Raw genomic sequence first — 18,252 nt, 5'->3', positions numbered from 1 at the left:
ACTTGTGACCCTCCTGCTCAGGCTCCTGAGCCTCTGGGATCCAGCATCACCATATGCCAGGCTCTATCACTGAGCTGTGGGAATCTTTGTTATTCTGGATTGACCCTTACCAGATGCATGCTTTTCTCCCGTTGTGTGGGTTTTTCGTTCTCTTGGTAGTGCCCTGAAATGCACAGATTTTTGATTTTCGTAAATTCGAATTTCCCTATTTTTCTTCTGCTCTTTGTGCTTCTGGTATCATATCTAAGAAACCATTTCAAGCCAGGCATGGTGGCACTCTCCTGTAATCCCTGGGAGCCTGAGGCAGGAGGATCTGTGGAAGAGCACTGCCGAGCGTGTGGGAGGCCCGGGGTTCAAGGCCAGCCTGGGCAATGCAATTTGAGAGACCCAGTCTCAAAACAAAAATTAAAAAGGGCTAATAGGACTGGGGGTGTGGCCCAGGGGTAAAGCACCCCTGGGTTTAATCCCCAGTACTACGAAAAGGAAAAACAAACACACATTTAAAAATCCTAGATCCTGAAGACTTATTCCTATTTTGTTTTTATTTTCTAAGAAAGTAACAGTTTTAAGTCTTAATCTGTTTTGAGTTAATTTTTATATATGATGTGTTTCGGGACAACCTGTTGTATGAGAATGAGTGCCAAAGGAGGAAGATGAGCGACAGGAGAGAGAGGTGACAAGTCAGAATTGCACAGAAGGCAATTTATTAGCGACTTGGAGACAGAAGCATGTGGTGAGACAGAAGCATGTCTTGGGCAGCAGCCAGACAGGAAGATTCCTGTGCCCTGAGGCCGAAAAAGCGGCTGATGTGCTAAGCTCAACAAAGGCCAGCCATGCAACTGGATGGACCTGGCTTACTAGAAAACATCGCCATCAAAAATTAACAAAAAATAATACTTAAGACAGGTGTGGTGGCACATGCCTGTAATCCCCGTGCCTTGGAAGGCTGAGGTAGGAGGGTTATAAGTTCAAAGCCAGCCTCAGCAACTTAATGAAACCCTAAACTTAGCAAGACCCCATCTCAAAATAAAAACAAAAAGGGCTGGTGATGTGGCTCAGTGGCTAAGCACCCCTGGGTTCAATCCCTGGTATAATAATAATGATGATGATAATAATAATAATAATAATAATAGGGCTGGGGCTCAGTGGTAGAGCGCTTGCATGTGTCAGGCACTGGGTTTGATCCTCAGCACAACACAAAAACAAAATAAAAGTATAATGTCCATCTACAACTAAAGATATATATAAAAATTAAAAAATAATAACAATTAACAGTAATAATAATGCATAAGGGGCTGGGGTTGTGGCTCAGCGGTAGAGTGCTCACCTAGCAAGTGCAAGGCGCTGGGTTCGATCCTCAGCACCACATAAAAATAAATAGATAAAGTTACTGTGTCCAACTACAATTGAAAAAAATAATTTAAAAAATAATCATAATACAGCTGGGCATGGTGGTGCACACCTGTAATTCCAGCGGCTAGGGAGGCTGAGGCAGGAGGATTGTGAATTCAAAGCCAACCTCAACAAAAGCAAGGCGCTAAGCAACTCAGTGAGACCCTGCCTCTAAATAAAATTCAAAATAGGGCTGGGGATGTGGCTCAGTGGTGGAGGGCCCCTGAGTTCAATCCCCAGTACCAAAATAATAATAATAATAATAATAATAAATCATAAATAAAAATTATAAAGGAAAATACTATTAACATGTCAAACTATTAATAAACCAAATGCCTCGACAGCAGCTGGCTCTAAATGCTCACCTGAGTGTCTTAATGACTGTGTTTACCCTCTAAGGCATGCCAGAGTCACCTGGCAGGAGGGACGGTAATGACCACCAGGATGGCTGTAGCCACATCCAGATGAATCCCTCCTGGTGTGAGGTAGTGTCCAACTTCTTTTTTTTTTTTGGGGGGGGTTACTTGGGATTGAACTCAGGGGCACTCAACCACTACTTTGTGTTTTATTTAGAGACACTGCAAACTGCTGAAACTGTGTTTGGACTATAAAATTGCCTTTCCCCTCTCTATATTCTGAGACTTTGTGCCAACACTTGGCCTCCACATAGCACTGCAGGCACCCCGAAGCGGCTTCTGACTCCAGCGCTGGCTGTGGTTGCAAGATTTAGTTGAGATTTCCTTATCTGATTTATTTAAACCATTGGTTTTTCTTTCCCTCAATTTAAAAATATTTTTTGAAGTTTTTAATTGTAGCAAAACCACATAACAGAAAATGTACAATCTTAACCATTTTTAAGCGTACAATTTAATAGTGTTAACTTTATTCACATTGCTGTCATTCAATGTTATCTTACTCCCATTTCTTCCTCCTAACATAGAAGGTATGCATAGATATTATCTTTTTTTTGTGGCACTGAAAATATATTGTCATTTTTATTATAACGATTGATATTTTAAGGTACTGGATGGTCCTACATAAAATAAATGTTTTCTTTCTTGACCAGTTCATTACCTTTGAACTGACAGTGTTAGCAGTTAAACTACTTCAGATTTCTTTGATTCATTATAAATTGTTGTTTCTTTTTGGAAATCAATAAAAATACTTATGTCTAAAAGGCATGACTGTTAAACATGATTAGTGACACTGAGACAATTACAGAAAGATAGTTTTTTGAGGGGGTGAGACAGTGCTGGGGATCAGATCAAAGGTCTCCACAGGGCCTCCTGAACACTGGCCAAGCTGGTGCATGCCTGTAGTCCCAAGCACCAGGTAGATTGTGGCAGAACTGCGAGTTTGAGGCCAGCTAGGGCAATTTAGCAAGACTTTATTTCAAAATTTAATTTAAAAACATTTTTTAAAAAATAGGACTGGGGACGCAGCTTTGTGTTAAAGTGCCCCATGTTCAATCCCGGTACCAAAAAAGAAAGAGAAAGAAAAAGAGATGGAAGGAGGGAGGGAGGGAGGTTGGGCACGTGCCGTCTGTAATCCCCATGACTTGGGAAGTTGAGGCTAGGGGATCGAAAGTTCAAAGCCAGCCTCAGCAACTTAGCAAGGCCTTGTCTCTAAATAAAAAATAAAAGGGCTAGGGATGTGACTTAGTGGTTAAGTGCTGCTGGGTTTAATTCCCAGCACAAAAAAATAAAATGAAGCGATTGCCTAGCACTGATGAGGCACTGGGTTTGATCCTCAGCACCACATAAAAATAAAAAAGAAAAGGCTGGGAATGTGGCTCAGTGTTTAAGAGCCCTGGGTTTAATAGCTGCTATGGAAAAAAAAAAAAACCTTCATGTCCCATTAGGCAGTGTAAGAGAGTTATCTGAAATTTGAATGTGTGTACCCCAATAATTCTTCACTCTAAGAATCACATTTACAATGCAAATTGAACAAATGAAGCAATAATGCCAAGCAAACACTCAACCTTCCCAGAATGTCCATCTCACACAGAAAAAACTTGGACCCTTTTTAAATATCTGCAAATGCAAAACAAGAAACAATGTTCCTTTGAGAAAAACTGCCACAGTCTCAGATCTGCCGTGTATTCTATTATTTAACCCACACATGAGCTTGCTGTGTGCCAGGCAGGGCTCACAGACAGCAGTTCTCAAACATTTTGGTCCTGAGACCCCCGATACAAAATATTGAGAAGTCTTGAGAGCTTCAGTTTATGTAGGTAACATCTATCGATGTTTACTAAGTTCAAAGGTAAAACCAAAATTAAGAAAATATTTACTCATTAATTAATAACCTAGGGCATGTTCACATTTCCCTACCTAATCAATGTTTTTTTTTGGTACCAGGGATTGTACTCAGGGTCACTCGACCACAGAGCCACATTCCCAGCCCTATTTTGTATTTTATTTAGAGACAGGATCTCACTGAGTTGCTAAGTGGCTTGCTAGGTTGCTGAGGCTGGCCTTGAACTCTCGATCCTCCTGCTTCTCAGGCTCCTGAGCTGCTGGGATTACACACACACACACACACACACACACACACACACACACGGCCCCCTGCACCCAGCTCTTAATCTTAGTTGCTGTTGCAAGTCAGTGATCTTCAAAACACTGCTGTCCCTCTCAGATCCTCAGTGTCCCCAGGAGGGCCTTTGACCCTCTTCATCTCATAACAATGGCTACTTACCCTCTCCTGACAAACCTCTTCAGGTCTTTTAGTTTAAAACTCTGTCCTATAAACCAGGCGTGGTGGTACACATCTGTAATCCCAGCAATTTGGAAGGCTAAGGCAGGAGGATCGTGAGTTCAAAGCCAGCCTCAGCAATTTAGGGAGGCACTTAGCAACTCAATGAGACTCTGTCTTTAAATAAAATACAAAATAGGACTGGGGATGTGGCTCAGTGATTAAGCACCCCTGGGTTCAATCCCCAGTACCCCCACCCCCACACACACACACAAAAAATCTGTCCTATATCTTCAGTTGGCCACCAGCTAAGGCCATAGAGAAATACAAAAAAGCAAAGGGACTTTAGCAGCAAATCACCCCACAACCAAACTGCAAGTCACAAAGAACACATGATATGACAAAAGTGGCTTAGGCAGGTTTTTGTCTTCTTTTGATTTTTTTGAAAACAAAACAAAGGAATCTAGAAACAGAGTTTTCATAGGAGGACTGGAAATTTCTCACCTTAGTGCTCTGCCATGTTCAGGGTGAGAGCAGCCACACTCCATGGGCACAAAATGGCTGCAACAGCTCCAACCATCAATAGTCAAAGGAGGGAGGGGCCAGGTATGGTGGTCCATGCCTGTAATCCCAAGGGCTTGGGAGGCTGTGCAAGAGGATCCTAAATTCAAGGCCAGCCTCAGTTATTTAGAGAGGCCCTGAGCAATTTAGTGAGCAATTTATCGAGACCTTGCCTCAAAATTTAAAAAAAAAGAAAGAAAGAAAGAAAAAGAAAAAAGAAAAAAAAGGGGCTAGGGATGTGCTCTGCGGTTGAGTGCTGCTGGGTTCAGTCCCCAGCAACAAAAAAGTCAGAAAAGAAAAGAAAAGATGGAAGGAAGAAGAGCCAGCACTTGCAGATTCCAGACTTCTCCTTGGGCCCTGAGGCCCATCAACTGCCCTTGAGCAATGGCTGGCAGAGGAGTGAGAGGATATGGCCTTGGGACAGCTGCTGCCCTAAGAAGTCGGAGCTCCAGCTCCAGGGCTGCTGGCCAGGCCGCAGAGCATACGTGGGAAGTCGTCCCACAGAGTCTCCCTCCAGCGATGTGGGTCAAAGAGAAAGTGACATGCCCAGGGTCACGTGGTTCTGAGTACAGATCAGCAATGGGACATCCTGGTTCCGACTCTCGTGACTGGAGTACGTGTACGAGGTGGCCAGGATGAGGGCAGAGTCACACAGGGGTAGAACAGGGACTGTGGGGGTGATCTCCCTCCACAGCACAGAGCCAGCGCACGGTTGCTCACTCAGAACTGGCTGAGGGCACTGGGGACTCCTGAGCAGCAGGGACAGTCAGAGAGTAGAAATATCCTGTGGGGCCAGGTAGGGAGTGGACTGGAGGCCAGGAGGTCAGAGAAGAGGCTGGGACGAGGGTGCAGGAAGAACACAGGCTTGAGCCAGAGCCAGGGCCTAGGGTACAAAGAGGAAGGGACACGGCAGTTGGGGGCAGAAGGACTAGGGCTTGGGGACGGATGGGTTTTGAGAGGGCTACAGTCCTGATGGCTCTGGCCTAGTGAGCTGATCATAGTGCCCTATGTCACGCCCATCAGAGCCCGTGGGTGAACAATGGAGCTGTTGCCAAGCCAGGGAGGAAGGGGAGGCCCAGATGAGGACGAGAAGATGCTGCTCAGTATGGAAGTAGAAAGCATTCCCTAACTGGGGCATCCCTCAGTACACTGGAGCCTGGATTATTGGGTCCTTGAAATTAAAATGGGCTGAGGCAGATGCAGTGGAATCCCAGCATGCCCTGTAATCCCAGTAACTGGGAGGCTGAGACAGGAGGACCTCACCATCAAAGCCAGCCTCAGCAACTTAGCAAGGCCCCAAGCAACTTAGTGAGACCCTGTCTCAAAATCAAAAAGTGAAAAAGGAGGGCTGGGACTGCGGCTCAGGGGTAGAGCGTTTGCCGTGCACACGTGCGGCCCTGGGTTCGAGCCTCAGCACCACATAAAATAAATAAATAAATAGATATTGTGTGTCCACCTACAACTAAAAAAAAAAAAGTGAAAAAGGGCTGGGATGTAGCTCAGTGTTCAAACGCTGCTGGGTTCAATTCTCAGTACAAGAATAAGAAGAAAATGGGCTGAGAACCAGTTTCCTGTTTTAAGACCCCAAGAATCCCACAGCTGCGTCGCTGCAGATGACACCCAATGTCTTGTTCTTTGGCATTTTATTTCAAAATTGCAGCAAGAACAGAGAGAAAAATAACCAACGGCAGCACCGGGTCCGGCCTGAGAACGGAAAGATGTGGAGCCGTGGCCAAGGCACTTCCCTGACCCCCACGACACGCCGCAGCCAGGGGTACCTGATTCCTGGAGCCCAAGATGCGGAGCGAGGGTCCAAAATGCCTGGTTCTGGCCTGTGTGACTTTGGGAGTGTAGCGGCCACGTGGGGGCGTCAGAGAGCCAGGCGTCGGCCCGGGCCTCCTCTTATTGCACTTCAGGAGAGTCAGCGGTACGGAGGCGGGGCCGGGCTGGAAGCTGATCTGAAGGGGTCGGCGCGGCCCAGCGTCACACTGGGAGCATCCACTTGTGGGCTTTTGTTCCATACTGAAGGACAACGGAGGAGCATGAGGGGGAGCTGCACTGCAACTCCCAGCAGGCCCTGGGGCGTCCCAAGCAGAGTGCCTTTGGAACTGTACCCTGAAACCTCATGGGAAATGTAGTCCACCTCCCAGGAGGCCCACCAACAATCCCGGGGAGGGAAAATCAAGGCAATGACACAAAGGCTTAAAGGAGAAGTAGTTGCAAAGAGAGGAGTTACTGAAGACCCGGAAAGGATTTTGGAAAAGTCGTTTTCAACTTAGAAAGCCTGGTCGAGCCAGAAGTGTAGTCCCAAGTCCTCAGGAAAGGCAGCCAGGAAACCCAGCAGCTCTAGGTAGAGAGCCAAGGAAAGGAGCCCAGAGGTTCCCAGAAAGCTCTCTTGGCTCAGAAGAACAGAAATGCTCCAGAGGCTTATGGGAGGAAGCATTCTTGGGCCAGAGAGGGGGCCAAGGGCCAGAAGCTCAGAAGAAAACTTCCTAGGCCAGAGGGAAAGCCTAGGGCTCCAGGGAATCTCAGGAGGCAGAATCCTGTGGCTAGAGGGCAGGCCTTGGTCCCACAAGCTCCTGGAAAGGGGAGTTCTCCCACCAGGAGACCCAGGGGCCACAGGGACTCATGGGAAAGGGGCTTCTCACACCACAGTGTTACCCTGGGGCTCCTGAAGCTTGCAGGACAGCGTTACTCAGCCCCAAGAGGTGGTGGTCCAGGCCACCTACTCAGCCAGGAGGCTTCTGATCCAGAGGCCGATAAGAGGTGGTACCGCTATCATTCCTGGGAGTGTTGAGGGGGAGGTGGGCTCCTAGTCCAGATGCTCAAGGTACATGAACTTCTCTGGGAACAAACATTTAGCCCATTTCCCCAGTGAGTCCAACCCACCTGAATCGCCTTCAGCTCCTTCTGGAAGCGGAGGATAAGCTCAGGCCCATTTTCCATGGTGGGAATGTGGAGGTGCTGGGGAAGAAGGTGCCATGAGCACTAGGCTCCCCCTTTTCTCCCGCCCCCAGCGGGGTTGCACCTCACCTTGTCTTTATACAGAATTCGATGCACAGGGCAGACCTGGCAAGCGGTGCCTGAGCCAAAGACTTCCCGCACCCGGCCCTCCTCCAGCGCCCGCAGCAACTCCTTCATGGTGATCTTGCGCTCCACCACCCGGAACTCACCCTGCGGGCAAGGGGCAGAGACAAAGGAGTCCACCAGAGAATTCCCTGCTGCAGGGTGGTGAGAAAGAGGCCCAAGGAGGGTGACAGACCCAGAGTGAAGGGATCGAGACATGACATGTTACCCCAGCCCCTGGTGCCCCAGCCCCAACACACAGGGACCCGTCACAGGTACGCCACCCGCCCTCACCCAGGTCTGAGCCAGGTCCAGCAGACTCTGTCTGACTACTCCAGGCAGGATGATGCCATCCAGTGGGGGGGTCACCAGTTCTAGCACTAGGACAGGCGTGAGGGACAGGGCATTACTACAACCTTCTAGCACTGCCCATCCTCCTAGGAGCCTCCCCCTCTCCCAGAATCCCTGGCCCTTGCAACCTGCTAGGGATTCCATCCAGGGTGGGGCTGTGTCATGGTGGGCTCACCCCCGTCCTCATGGGTCCAGTAGATGAAGATGTTCATGGTGCCCACCTCAGTGAGCTGGTGGTCAGGCCCGTACAGCCAGAGGACCTGCTCGCAGCCCTTCTTTTGTGCCTCCTGTTGCAGTAACACGGTGGGCCCGTAATTCCTGGTGGAAGGCTGCCTGGTCGGACTGGGTAGGGGACGCCCATCCTTCCCCCACCGTGGCCCTGGAAGAGTGTTGCCATCCAGGGCTGACCCTGCTCCTCCCCAGTCCAGAGTGCCCCCCCAACACACAATCCCCAGCCATTCCCTTGGTGTCCAGACCTGGGGCTGCGTCTGCCCATTCCTGCCTCTTCCTGTTCTCCAGATCACAAGTGCACGGCCATTTGCTCTGCTGGGACCATCTTCCTCACCCTTTCACCAAACCAAATCCCCAAATGTCCTCCATAACCATTTCCCATGTGACACCCTACGAGAGGTATTTCCAGACCTCCATGTGGGGTTCTGGCCTTCTTTGGGCTCCCTCCCTGTGTCACCCTGTTTTAATACCTTTATCTGTTACTCAGAGTCGGCCTCAACCTTCACCTACTAGCCAGCCACTCCTGACTCCCCACTGCCCCAGGACACGATCCCAGCCCACGCCTGGTGTTCTGAGCCTTTCACAAAAACTGATCTTGTTTACTTCCCTGGACATTCACTGTGACCCCATCTATCCCCTTCACCCCCACACATGTGGCCCCACAACTAGAAAACACCGACTACCTTTTGTTTTTGAGAAAGGGTCTCCCTCTGTTGCCCTGGCTGGTCTCAAATCCTTGACTCGAGTGATCCTCCTGCCTCAGCCTCCTGAGCAGCTGGGACTACATGTGCCCACAGTAGCACTGGCTTTGTTTACTACCTTTGAACCCAAGAAACATCCTTCCTCCTCATCTGTGAAGCTGATCATAGTGCCCTATGTCACCCCCATCAGAGCCCATGCGGCTCTGGACCCTGGAGTTTCCACCAGCCAGAAGCCCCAGAGGACAGGCTGGCTCTGACTCATCTGTGTCCCCAGCTTCAGCCACCACAGGGCCTGGCCTAAGGAGACCTCATGAGATGTGTGTTGAAGGAACTCAAATGAACCCCCAGTGCCACTTTCTGTCCGATGTGACCAGTGACCATCCTCCACCTCACTCAGGAGGCCCCATCGCCTCTCCCCTGCCCTGATGAGCCAGGCTATTGGAGAAAGGATGGCGCAGGAAGTCCACGTGACTATGGGAGCCAGGCTCGGGAAACACAGCCTAGACTGGGTGAGCAAGGGCAAGTGATCCCGGAGGAGAGACCAATGAGCCAGACGCAGATTCCTCTCCGGAGGTCTCCAGGGGAGCAGCCTGGCCTCCCCACTGACCTCCACGCAGGCCCTCCCATCTCTGAGTTCATCTGTCCATCTGCGCGATGCTCTCATCCTTGTCCCAACGTTGGCCATCAGCCCTGAGCCCCGCACACGGAGTGGACATCATATCCCAGTCCGTGGGCAGAGCTGCCCCAACATGTAAAACAGGACAGTGAGGAAAACTGACATCCAGAAACACCCCCAAATTTGGGCACTGCACCCTGGCCTCTGGTCTCCAGTGCATGGTACATTCTAGGGGTGCAGGGGCTACTTACCCTCCCACCTTGTAGTCACCAACGCCACCCATCCAGGCGCGGATGAACGTCGGGTCGGCCAGGAGAGAGACAGGGGTCACCGAGTCTCCAGGAAAGTAGGAGCCCACAGGACAGAGGATGACAAACAGGAGGGCTTGACTGGCGCTGCTGACACCCAGCGAGTCCTGGGAGGGCAGAGGGGCAGCCTCAGGAGCTGGAGTCGCCCAGCCTCCTCTCTCAGACCAGGAGTCCAGGCCCAGCCCCTTTCCCTCCCCTAGCCCAGGGGTCCCCAGGAGTCCCCAGCCCTGAGGGGGGGCTCACCTCGGTGCCTATGAGCACGGGCCGCACGTAGAGGCTGGTGCCGGTGCCCCTGGGAACCCAGGCCTTATCCACCTCGATGAGCCGACGGATGCACTCCAGCAGCTCCACCTTGTCGAAACTCTGGGCAGGCCCCACACGGGTCAGGAGGCCCGCAGCTCTGGCCCTCCCCGTCCCCCCACAGGCAGGCCAGGCTGCTCACCGGCAGGCAGAGGCGCAGGGCTGTGCGCAGCATGCGGTCCATGTTGAGCCAGGGCCGGAAGAGGCGCACCTGCTGGTCCTGGCCTCTGTACGCCTTCAAGCCCTCAAAGAGCTGTGGGGACAGGTGTGCGGAGGCTCAGAGCCCCTGGGTCATCACAGACAGAGGGACAGCAAGAGACTGACAGACCAAGACACAAACACAGAGATGGAGTCAGAGATGGGGAGAGGCAGGCAGACAGAGAGGCAGACAGACAGAGGTAGACTTAAGGTGGCAGTGGACTTCTGTGGATACTGCGGACCACAGGGAGCCAGAGAGAACCCCCCACAGGAGCCCCTCCAACTACTGCTCATATTTTTCAGGCATGATAAACCTGTGAAAGTTTTGAAAGAGCCCTGGTATTTTAGAGAAATACTGAAACGGTTATGGATGGAATAACCCACTGTCTGGGATTTGCTTCTCATCACAAAGTGGAAGGCAATGGAAGTAAGTCCAGCGGAGACAAGGTTCTGGGCCAAAAGGAGCTAACAGAGGAAGCATGTGCCTCCTATTACCTACTTCTGTGTTTCGAATGTCGCATAAAAACTTTTTTTTAACTTAAAAAAAGTTGATCCCCACCCCCACCATGCTACTCTCAGGAGAAAGCTCAAGTCCCCACCGTGCCCTCTGAGGTCCTGGACCTGGCCTCTTACCTGCAGGCTCCTAGACTAACTCCTGCCCACTCTCCCCACAGGTGGCCACCTTGGCCTTCTCCTGCTCCCAGGGTCTGCAGTGGCTTGGTCCTCCCTCCCTTCACCCATGTCCTCCAGCTCATCTCATGGGGTTCAGCCCCAGGCACCTCCGAGGGCTGGGGTGGCTCAGCGTGGAGTGCCCGCCTACGGGTACAAGGCCCGGGTTCCATCCCCAGCACCAGTAAAAACAAAAACAGACAGCAAAACACAGCCAGGAAAAAGCAAGTATCATAACCTTCATGGTGTAGCCTCGCCCCCACGCACATCAGGGGCCTGGCCACTGCCCCTGGCTCCGTAGGGTGCCTGTTCAGTGTCCACCCAGGCTGAGAGAGCCCTAGGGCACTGGACATGTTCATCAGAGACCCCACAGCCCCTGGCATCCAGGACCCCACTTGGCACAGCGTGGGTTTTGTGGATTTAATTAATATGAATATGAAATGAATGAAGTAAAATTAGGCAGGATATTTTGGGGGGAAATACAACTAATAAGGGTTAAGAGGGGTGGGGATGGGGGGGTACAGTGGCCCGCGCCTGGAACCCCAGGCTCAGATACGAAGATACAAAGTTTGAGGCCAGACTTGGCAACTTAGTGAGACCCTATCTCAAAATAAAAAGTAACAAGAGCTGGGTTGTGGCTCAGTGGTAGAGCACCCCCAGGGTTCAGTCCCCAGCACTGTAAGAAAAAACAGAGCTGTGGCTGGGAGCAGTGGTGTATGAGGGGACTGACTCACAGTGGGAAAGAAGACCAAACACCCACAGAGGAAAAAATGAAATTGAACCCCTGCCTCACACCAGACAAAATTCCAGAGAGTGCAATTTTGAGTGGAAAAAAAATGCATATTAAACCATAAAAGCTATAGAAGAAAACACAAGCTAACTGCTTTCTACCTTAAATTGGGGAGGGTCTTTCTAAATTCGACAAATCACAAAGCCAAAAAATAAGAGTGACTATATTTGATTCCATTAAAAAAAAAAAAAACCTCCTGGAGTTTAGGGTATAGCTCAATGGTAGACTGCATGGTTAGCATGTGCAAGTCTCTGAGTTCAGTCCCCAGTACTGCAAAAATAAATAATAATTTAAAACCACTTGGGAGAAGGGAAAAGATCTAAAAGTTGGACAAGGCTTATCTAAGGTTTTGGGAAACAGGCTTGGCTGCTGAGTGTAGAAACTGATACAACTTCGGTAGCAGACAATGTGGCAATACCTTTCAAAATTATGAGTGTACCTGCACTTTCACCCAATAGTTGTAGAAATTGAGTGGAGAGATACACCTGCACTTAGAGGAAGTGACAGGTGCACTTCGTTGTTTATTGCAACTGTGTTTATAAGAGGGCAAGGCTGGAAACAACCCAAGTGCCCCAAAATAGGGGACTGCCTAATGCAGGACATTGTTAGGATGGAATACTATGCTGCTGCTGCTGCTGCAAAAAACGGAAAGCTCCTTAGGGCTGCTATAGGAGAAGTCCCACAGCTGTGGCCCCAGTTCAGATCTCCACGCCTACTTATCCTCTCCTACCTGAATCATCGCCCCAGCCTTGACCTCCTGGCCTCCAGTCTCAACTCCAGTCTATACAGCAAGAGGGAGGTCCTACTATACCCAGGTTGGGCCTGCACCTCCGCTGCTCAGAGTCCTCCATGGCTCCCAGCACCCCTGGACAAGGTCCAGTGCCTCAGTTCCTCCGGTGGCCTTGATAACACCCCTAGTGTCTTCTGACACACTCCAATCCCATAATTCCTCCCTATTATGCCAGGCCCTTCCTGTCTGGGCCTTGCATTGACTGGCCCCTTTCCCACTGACTGGCCCCTTCCCACTGACTGGCCCCTTCCCCACTGACACCCTAAGCCTCCTAGGTTTTGCCAGGAAAGGCCTCACTTTCCTTCAAGCTAGGCTAGACAGACCCTGGCCTCCCCCGCTGCCTCATCGGAGTCTAGGTAACACCAGGTTGTAACCACGGTGCAGTTTCGAGTGAGGGAACCAGGACCCCAGTGTGAAGTGCAGGAGGCCCCGGAAAGCTGGTGATGAGTGAGTGGAAAAACGCCTGTGGAAAGCAAACCCAGGGAGGTGGAGCTGGCAAGGGGCACAGCAAGGAGGGGATGCACACGGGACCAGGGACAGAGGTCAGCGGCCACGCCACCTGCAGGGAGTAGTGGAGGGCCGAGCAGGCTGGGTGCAGAGTGAGATTCTGGAAGGGCTGGATCCTGGGCTGGCCCCAGCCCTTCTTCCTATTCCATTCCACCATCAGCATGTGGTCGGTGAACGTCTTCCCAAACACCAGGGAGTCGCTGGGGCTGGGCTTCTTTCGTGGCTCCTTCGTTATTTGCAGCTGCAAGTCTGCAGCCTGAGAAAAGATGGGACACCCAGGCGTCCAGGAATCTGGTCACAGGTGTCCAACTGAAAAGCTATAATTCTCTTCATGAGTGCCTGCCCCAGTGGACTCTGGGAAATGCAGCCTTTCCCCAGGCTGTTGTGCTACACCACTGCCACCCACCTGCACCTCCAGGCTGCAGACCTTTGGAGATGCCCAGATCCAGCTGCCAATCCCCTCCTCCCTCAGACTTAGGGGTCCAAGCCCCTGTCCCCCTCTCTGAGGCCCAAGAGTCCAGGCCCCAGCCTCCTCCCTGGTGTTCTGGTCCCTCCTTTCACCTTGAAGTTGGTGGAGGCACATCCTCTGAGACCCCACAGAAGCCAAGGGACAGGGAGAAGTTTCCGGGACCAGATCTGGGACAGAAAGAGAAGTGAGGAAGGTGACGTGCCAGCAGTGGGAGAGAGCAAGGGTCCCAGTATTTCATTTGTCACTTCCTGCACCTAGGAGTACCCTCTGGTGTCCCTGTCACAGTCCCCGTGCATTCAGGCAGGGCATTTGGCTCTAGCCAAGTGCTCCCAGAGAGTCCTACTAGGGCCATCCCTAGAGGGAGCTGAATGGGCTCCAGGCCCCCTCCTCCACCCCGGGCAAAGTCAAAAGCAGGCGCCTCCCACCCCAGGAAACTTTGACCTCAGCCTAGGACCAGCTCAGACAAGGCGAGGACGACGGAAGGTGTGCAGGTAAGCAGAGGCCTCCCAAGGGACCCAAGTCACAAGAGGAGTCAGGTGAGCAAGGGACCTATAGGCCCTGTTCCCTGAGAACTCAGGAATCCAGGCCCCCAGCCCTTGCCCTCGGAACCAGGAGTCTCAATGCTTATTACTTCTGGGTATTAGATCGAGATCACCTGAAGCGCCTGACCCCACACCATGGGTGCCACCTCAGCAGTGAATCCAATGCCCTTCAGATCTCAGAGGCTGAGGGGCAGCACAGGACCCTGGGGGCCACCCAAATCATCAACAGACCATGCTCAGGTGCACACTTCCCTCACAGACCTCGCTGAGGAGAGCAGGGCACAGTGGTCTGTTGGACTAGCAGGGTGGCCCACCCTGGGGATCTCCCACTCACAGTGCTTCTTTCCCCAACCCTGCAGGAAGACAGCTGGGCTGTAGGATTGAGGACACAGAGCAGCCTGCACTCTCCCTATGAGCCAGGAGAGCTGTCACCAACTGGCAAGAATGGATATGAATGGCAGGGATCACTGGCCAGCAGGTGAGTTATGGGGAGACAGGGTTATGGGATGCAGTGTCACAGACTCTGGGCAGTGAAGCCTGAGATGCGGCCTTGCTGGTGTAGGCCCAAGGGCCTCTGGAATGATCGCTGACTACAGTGTGTGCCTCCCCTCCCCTACGTGGCCTCTGTGTGTAACATGGAGCCTGCCTGGCCCTGTGGCCAAGGCTCTGCACAGAAAAGGACAGGACAGCCACAGTATGGAGAGCAAACACACAGTACAGGAAAGCCAGCACAAGGACAAGATAGCAGAGGAAGCCAGGACACATAAATAAAAGAGATTTAGAGAGGAAAGTGAAAGAATGAGAAAAAGAAACAGAAATGGAGAACAAACTGAAAAGAACAGGCATCAAGGCCGAGTTGCCAAAATGTGTCTATCACAGAAAAACCAAGATGAGAGACAGAGAGAGACAAAAGGAGAGGGAGAAAGAAAGAGAGGAACTCAGGCAAAGTAACAAAGCCTGGAGGAAACCAGGGAAGTGACTGACAGCAGAATACAGAGAAGCCAAGAGGCAAGGTGAGGGAAAGGAGAGGAACAGACAAAAGTGAGACCTCAGAGCCCTGGGTGGCAGGAGAGCTGAGGGAGAGGGAGAGACACTGTCTCAGAGGTGTTTGGAGGCAGGAGAAGCAGAAAAACAGAGCACACCCCGCAGGGCAGAGAAGGCACAGGGCATGGTGTCAGAAACCTGTGACAGTGAGTAAAGTTACCTTCCTCCTCCTGGGCATTTCTCTAAGGTGAGGAGGGCACCCTGCCATCCCAGACCCCAAACTACGGAGTGGAGCCCAGAGGAAATGCGCAAATGGAGACTTCTGTCTCTGACAGAACCCAAGAGTTTCATCATTAAACACCAGGAGTGTAAAAGGATGGAGGCTGAGTTAAGAAAGAAGGGGGCCAGTGGTGGTGGGGCACTCCTGTGATCCCAGTTGCTCAGGAGGCTAAAGCAGGGGGATCCCAAGTTAAAAGGCAGCCTCAGCAATTTAGCAAGGCCCTAAGCAACTTAATGAGACCCTAACTCAAAATTTTAAAACGGGGTGGGGTGGGGGACACTGAGATATGGCTCAGTGGTTAACTACCCCTGGATTCAACCCACAGTACCAAAACGAAATGAAGAAGAGGGGTAGGTGCACAAGAAAGGCTCGGTAATATGACTGAGCCTCCACCGTGTCCCCTACAGCACAGGACATCTGTCTCTGACAGAGCCCAAGAGTTTTATCATTAAACACCAGGAGTTTTCCTCTCATAGCCCCAAACTGTCCTTGTCACAGCCCAGGACTGACCCCATCACGTCAAGAACTTGCCTTTGTAGCCCAGGACTCACTCTGCATCCCAGCCCAGGGCTGTCCTGTAGAGCATCCAAGACTCTACATCGGAACCCCAGATGGCTCCAGTCACTTCCCAGGACTTCCCCCTCCAGAACCCAGCAGTGTCTCAACACAGCTCAGGAATGTCTGCCTCCAAAGCCAAAATCTTCTTCCTCTGTATTCCAGGATTGTCCCTGTCAAGACCCAGCGGCTGTATCTTTCAGATCCAAGAACTATTCCCATGTCAGTCTAGGCCAGTCCCTGCAGGTCACTGTCCACTTCACACCCCAGGACCTCCCAGGGAGTCCCTGACTGTGCCCATCACAGGTTCAGCCCCAGACTGTCTCCATTACAGGACAAACCGTCTTCATTAGAGCACAGGAATGTCCCATTAGAGTTTAGGACTCACCTACTATGGCAGTACTGTGCCATGACAGGACTCTCCACATCATGGCCCCAAACTACACCCGTCAGACCCCAGCACTGTCCCACCATAGCTCAGCTGTGTCACCATCAGTGCCCAGGGTGCCCCTGTCATATCCCAGGCCTGTCCCACAGTATCTGCCCAACACTAACTATCCCTGTCACTAAGACCTGGGAAAAGTAAAAAATCTGCCTTGCTATGCATCATCCTGGGATAGAAACTTAGATAAAGTCAGGTGCAAACTTAAGAGTAAACATTTCTCCCAAGGTTATGCTGCAGCTGTCAAGGGTTGTATGGACCCAGTGGTTTCCTTCCTAAGAAATTCTGTTCTCTATAATCATAGGCTCTAGGAAACTCAGCCGTTTGACCTCGTATCATCGGTAAGAACAGACCATCCCGCTCTTGCCTGGAGGACCTTCACAGGGAGAAGCTGCCTCAATCTCTAACCAGGTGCAGACTTCATATGAACCTTCCCCATCTGTCTTACCGACCTTTCCTTCCGAGAAACAGGACCTCGGCTCCGATTCCCAGCCGAGACCTGAGGCTGAGCTCAGTGCCTTCCTCCCGCCCCAACACCTGGAGGTCCAGGGCCCCAGATCCCGCCGCGCCCCCCGCGGGCAGCTCCCTCCCGACTCCCCAAGACGTTATTCCAATCGCAACGGTTCCGCCCCACCCTGGTCCCCAGCCTCCTCAGGGCGAGCCCCTCCTCCACGTTCCCCGGCAACCTCCCAGGTGCCCTCCCCACAATTACCTGCCCCCGACCCCCAGCCCTTTAAACCCTAGGGCTCCTGTCCAAAGGACCCCATTTCTTACGCACCGCGCCACGGAATCTCAGGGCCAGAGAAGCCGGGCTGAGCGAGAAAGCTTGCGCGCCCATGATCCTCCCGGAAGTGCGCCCCACCCCCGGGTTCCCCAGACCCCCAGACCCCCAGACCCCCAGCTGGCGTTGCGAACCCACCTGCCCCAGCGCGAGCGCGGCCATGACCAGTGCGGCGCGTAACTGCGCCCGCCCGGGGCGCGGCCCCAGAGAAAGTCGTTCCGGCCCCGCCCCGCGTACGCCCCCTCCCGCAGGATGCCTGCCCGCGGGCCACCCCAATTGGGGCCAGGCCTCCCCAAATAGTGAGCCAGGCCCTGCTGCGGAGTACATGCGCTGTACGAGGCAGGAACTGAAATGCACTCCTCCCTCATTCCCCCCCCACACACACACGTCTTCATATGCCCAGTAATTTTTGAAAATGTATTTTCATAGAGTTTTTCCTGGAGAGCCGGACAGGACAAGCATCCCGAGGTAAGAGAAGGCAAAGCAAGGAGCTGAAAGTCGGTTACGCCATCTCTTTGTGAAAAAGAAAAGCTCACTGTAAATGTCAGCGGAGGCATAAAGAAATGTGGCTTTTGGAAAAGGGCTCTGCTGAGTGGGACAGAGGAGGATGAAGAAGGAGCTTCACTCTGCACTCTGGATACTTTCCTATTTGAATATGGCTTTTTCTTAACGAGGAGAAAATATGTGTGTGTTCTTTGTAACTCTGAACTAAAAGCACACAGAGTTCGCCATGCCTCCTTCCAGTCCCTTTAATCAGTGAAGCCCGAAAAATTGCACACATGCCTACATCTCACTCATCAGTGAGCCTCAAAGAAGAGCCCCTGGCGCAGGGTGTCCTGGTTACACCCCTCCAGGAGCATCCCCCAGCTTCAGGACTCCAGAGGCAGAGTTAGCCAATCGCAGTCCTTCAGGATCCCTCCGACCCCCTAGCAACTCAGACCTGAGACAGTGACCCTCTTGACTGTGCTCCCCCATCACTGTGTGCCCCAAACTTTTCGTGATCAGTGGTCTCCTAAATCCCT

General features: G+C 51.9%; 1 protein-coding gene and 1 long non-coding RNA gene across 3 annotated transcripts; one reads left to right on the top strand and one right to left on the bottom strand.

Moving 5' to 3' along the window:
- Positions 1-6,276: 6,276 nt before the first annotated feature.
- Bcat2 (branched chain amino acid transaminase 2) lies at positions 6,277-17,477 on the bottom strand. Of its 2 annotated transcripts, none has more exons than XM_046466283.2 (11): positions 17,369-17,477; positions 13,739-13,813; positions 13,230-13,433; positions 10,366-10,476; positions 10,167-10,286; positions 9,867-10,030; positions 8,243-8,385; positions 8,011-8,096; positions 7,684-7,824; positions 7,540-7,614; positions 6,277-6,672 (listed from the first exon to the last, which is right to left on the bottom strand). In XM_046466283.2, exons 1-11 carry the CDS (start codon positions 17,390-17,392, stop codon positions 6,634-6,636), a joined length of 1,182 nt encoding a protein of 393 aa, XP_046322239.1. In that variant the 5' UTR covers positions 17,393-17,477; the 3' UTR covers positions 6,277-6,633. The 2 variants fall into 2 exon arrangements, with proteins under 2 accessions (XP_046322239.1, XP_046322240.1); XM_046466284.1 differs by lacking the exon at positions 17,369-17,477 and adding an exon at positions 17,228-17,290.
- LOC124107943 (uncharacterized) lies at positions 14,058-17,957 on the top strand. The gene is made up of 4 exons (XR_006856567.2): positions 14,058-14,137; positions 14,548-14,666; positions 16,754-16,860; positions 17,660-17,957. It is a non-coding gene; the product is annotated as an uncharacterized LOC124107943 (long non-coding RNA).
- The last annotated feature ends 295 nt before the right edge of the window (positions 17,958-18,252 follow it).

Source organism: Marmota monax, unplaced genomic scaffold, assembly GCF_021218885.2.
Source record: "Marmota monax isolate L192 unplaced genomic scaffold, Marmota_monax_Labrador192_F-V1.1 WCK01_AAM20220418_F8-fsc00160, whole genome shotgun sequence".
NCBI lineage: Eukaryota > Metazoa > Chordata > Mammalia > Rodentia > Sciuridae > Marmota > Marmota monax.
This window is presented reverse-complemented; position numbering and strand designations above follow the sequence as displayed.

Bases quoted from the DNA above. Each gene is read 5' to 3' on its own strand.
- Bcat2 (XM_046466284.1), bottom strand. From the start codon at position 17,287: ATGGGCGCGCAAGCTTTCTCGCTCAGCCCGGCTTCTCTGGCCCTGAGA. The intron at 10,477-13,229 runs GTGGCGTGGCCG...CTGTCCCCACAG, and splicing joins CCCTCCACTACTCCCTGCAG to CTCTTTGAGGGCTTGAAGGC. The intron at 8,097-8,242 runs GTGAGCCCACCA...CGCCTGTCCTAG, and splicing joins CTGGACCCATGAGGACGGGG to TGCTAGAACTGGTGACCCCC.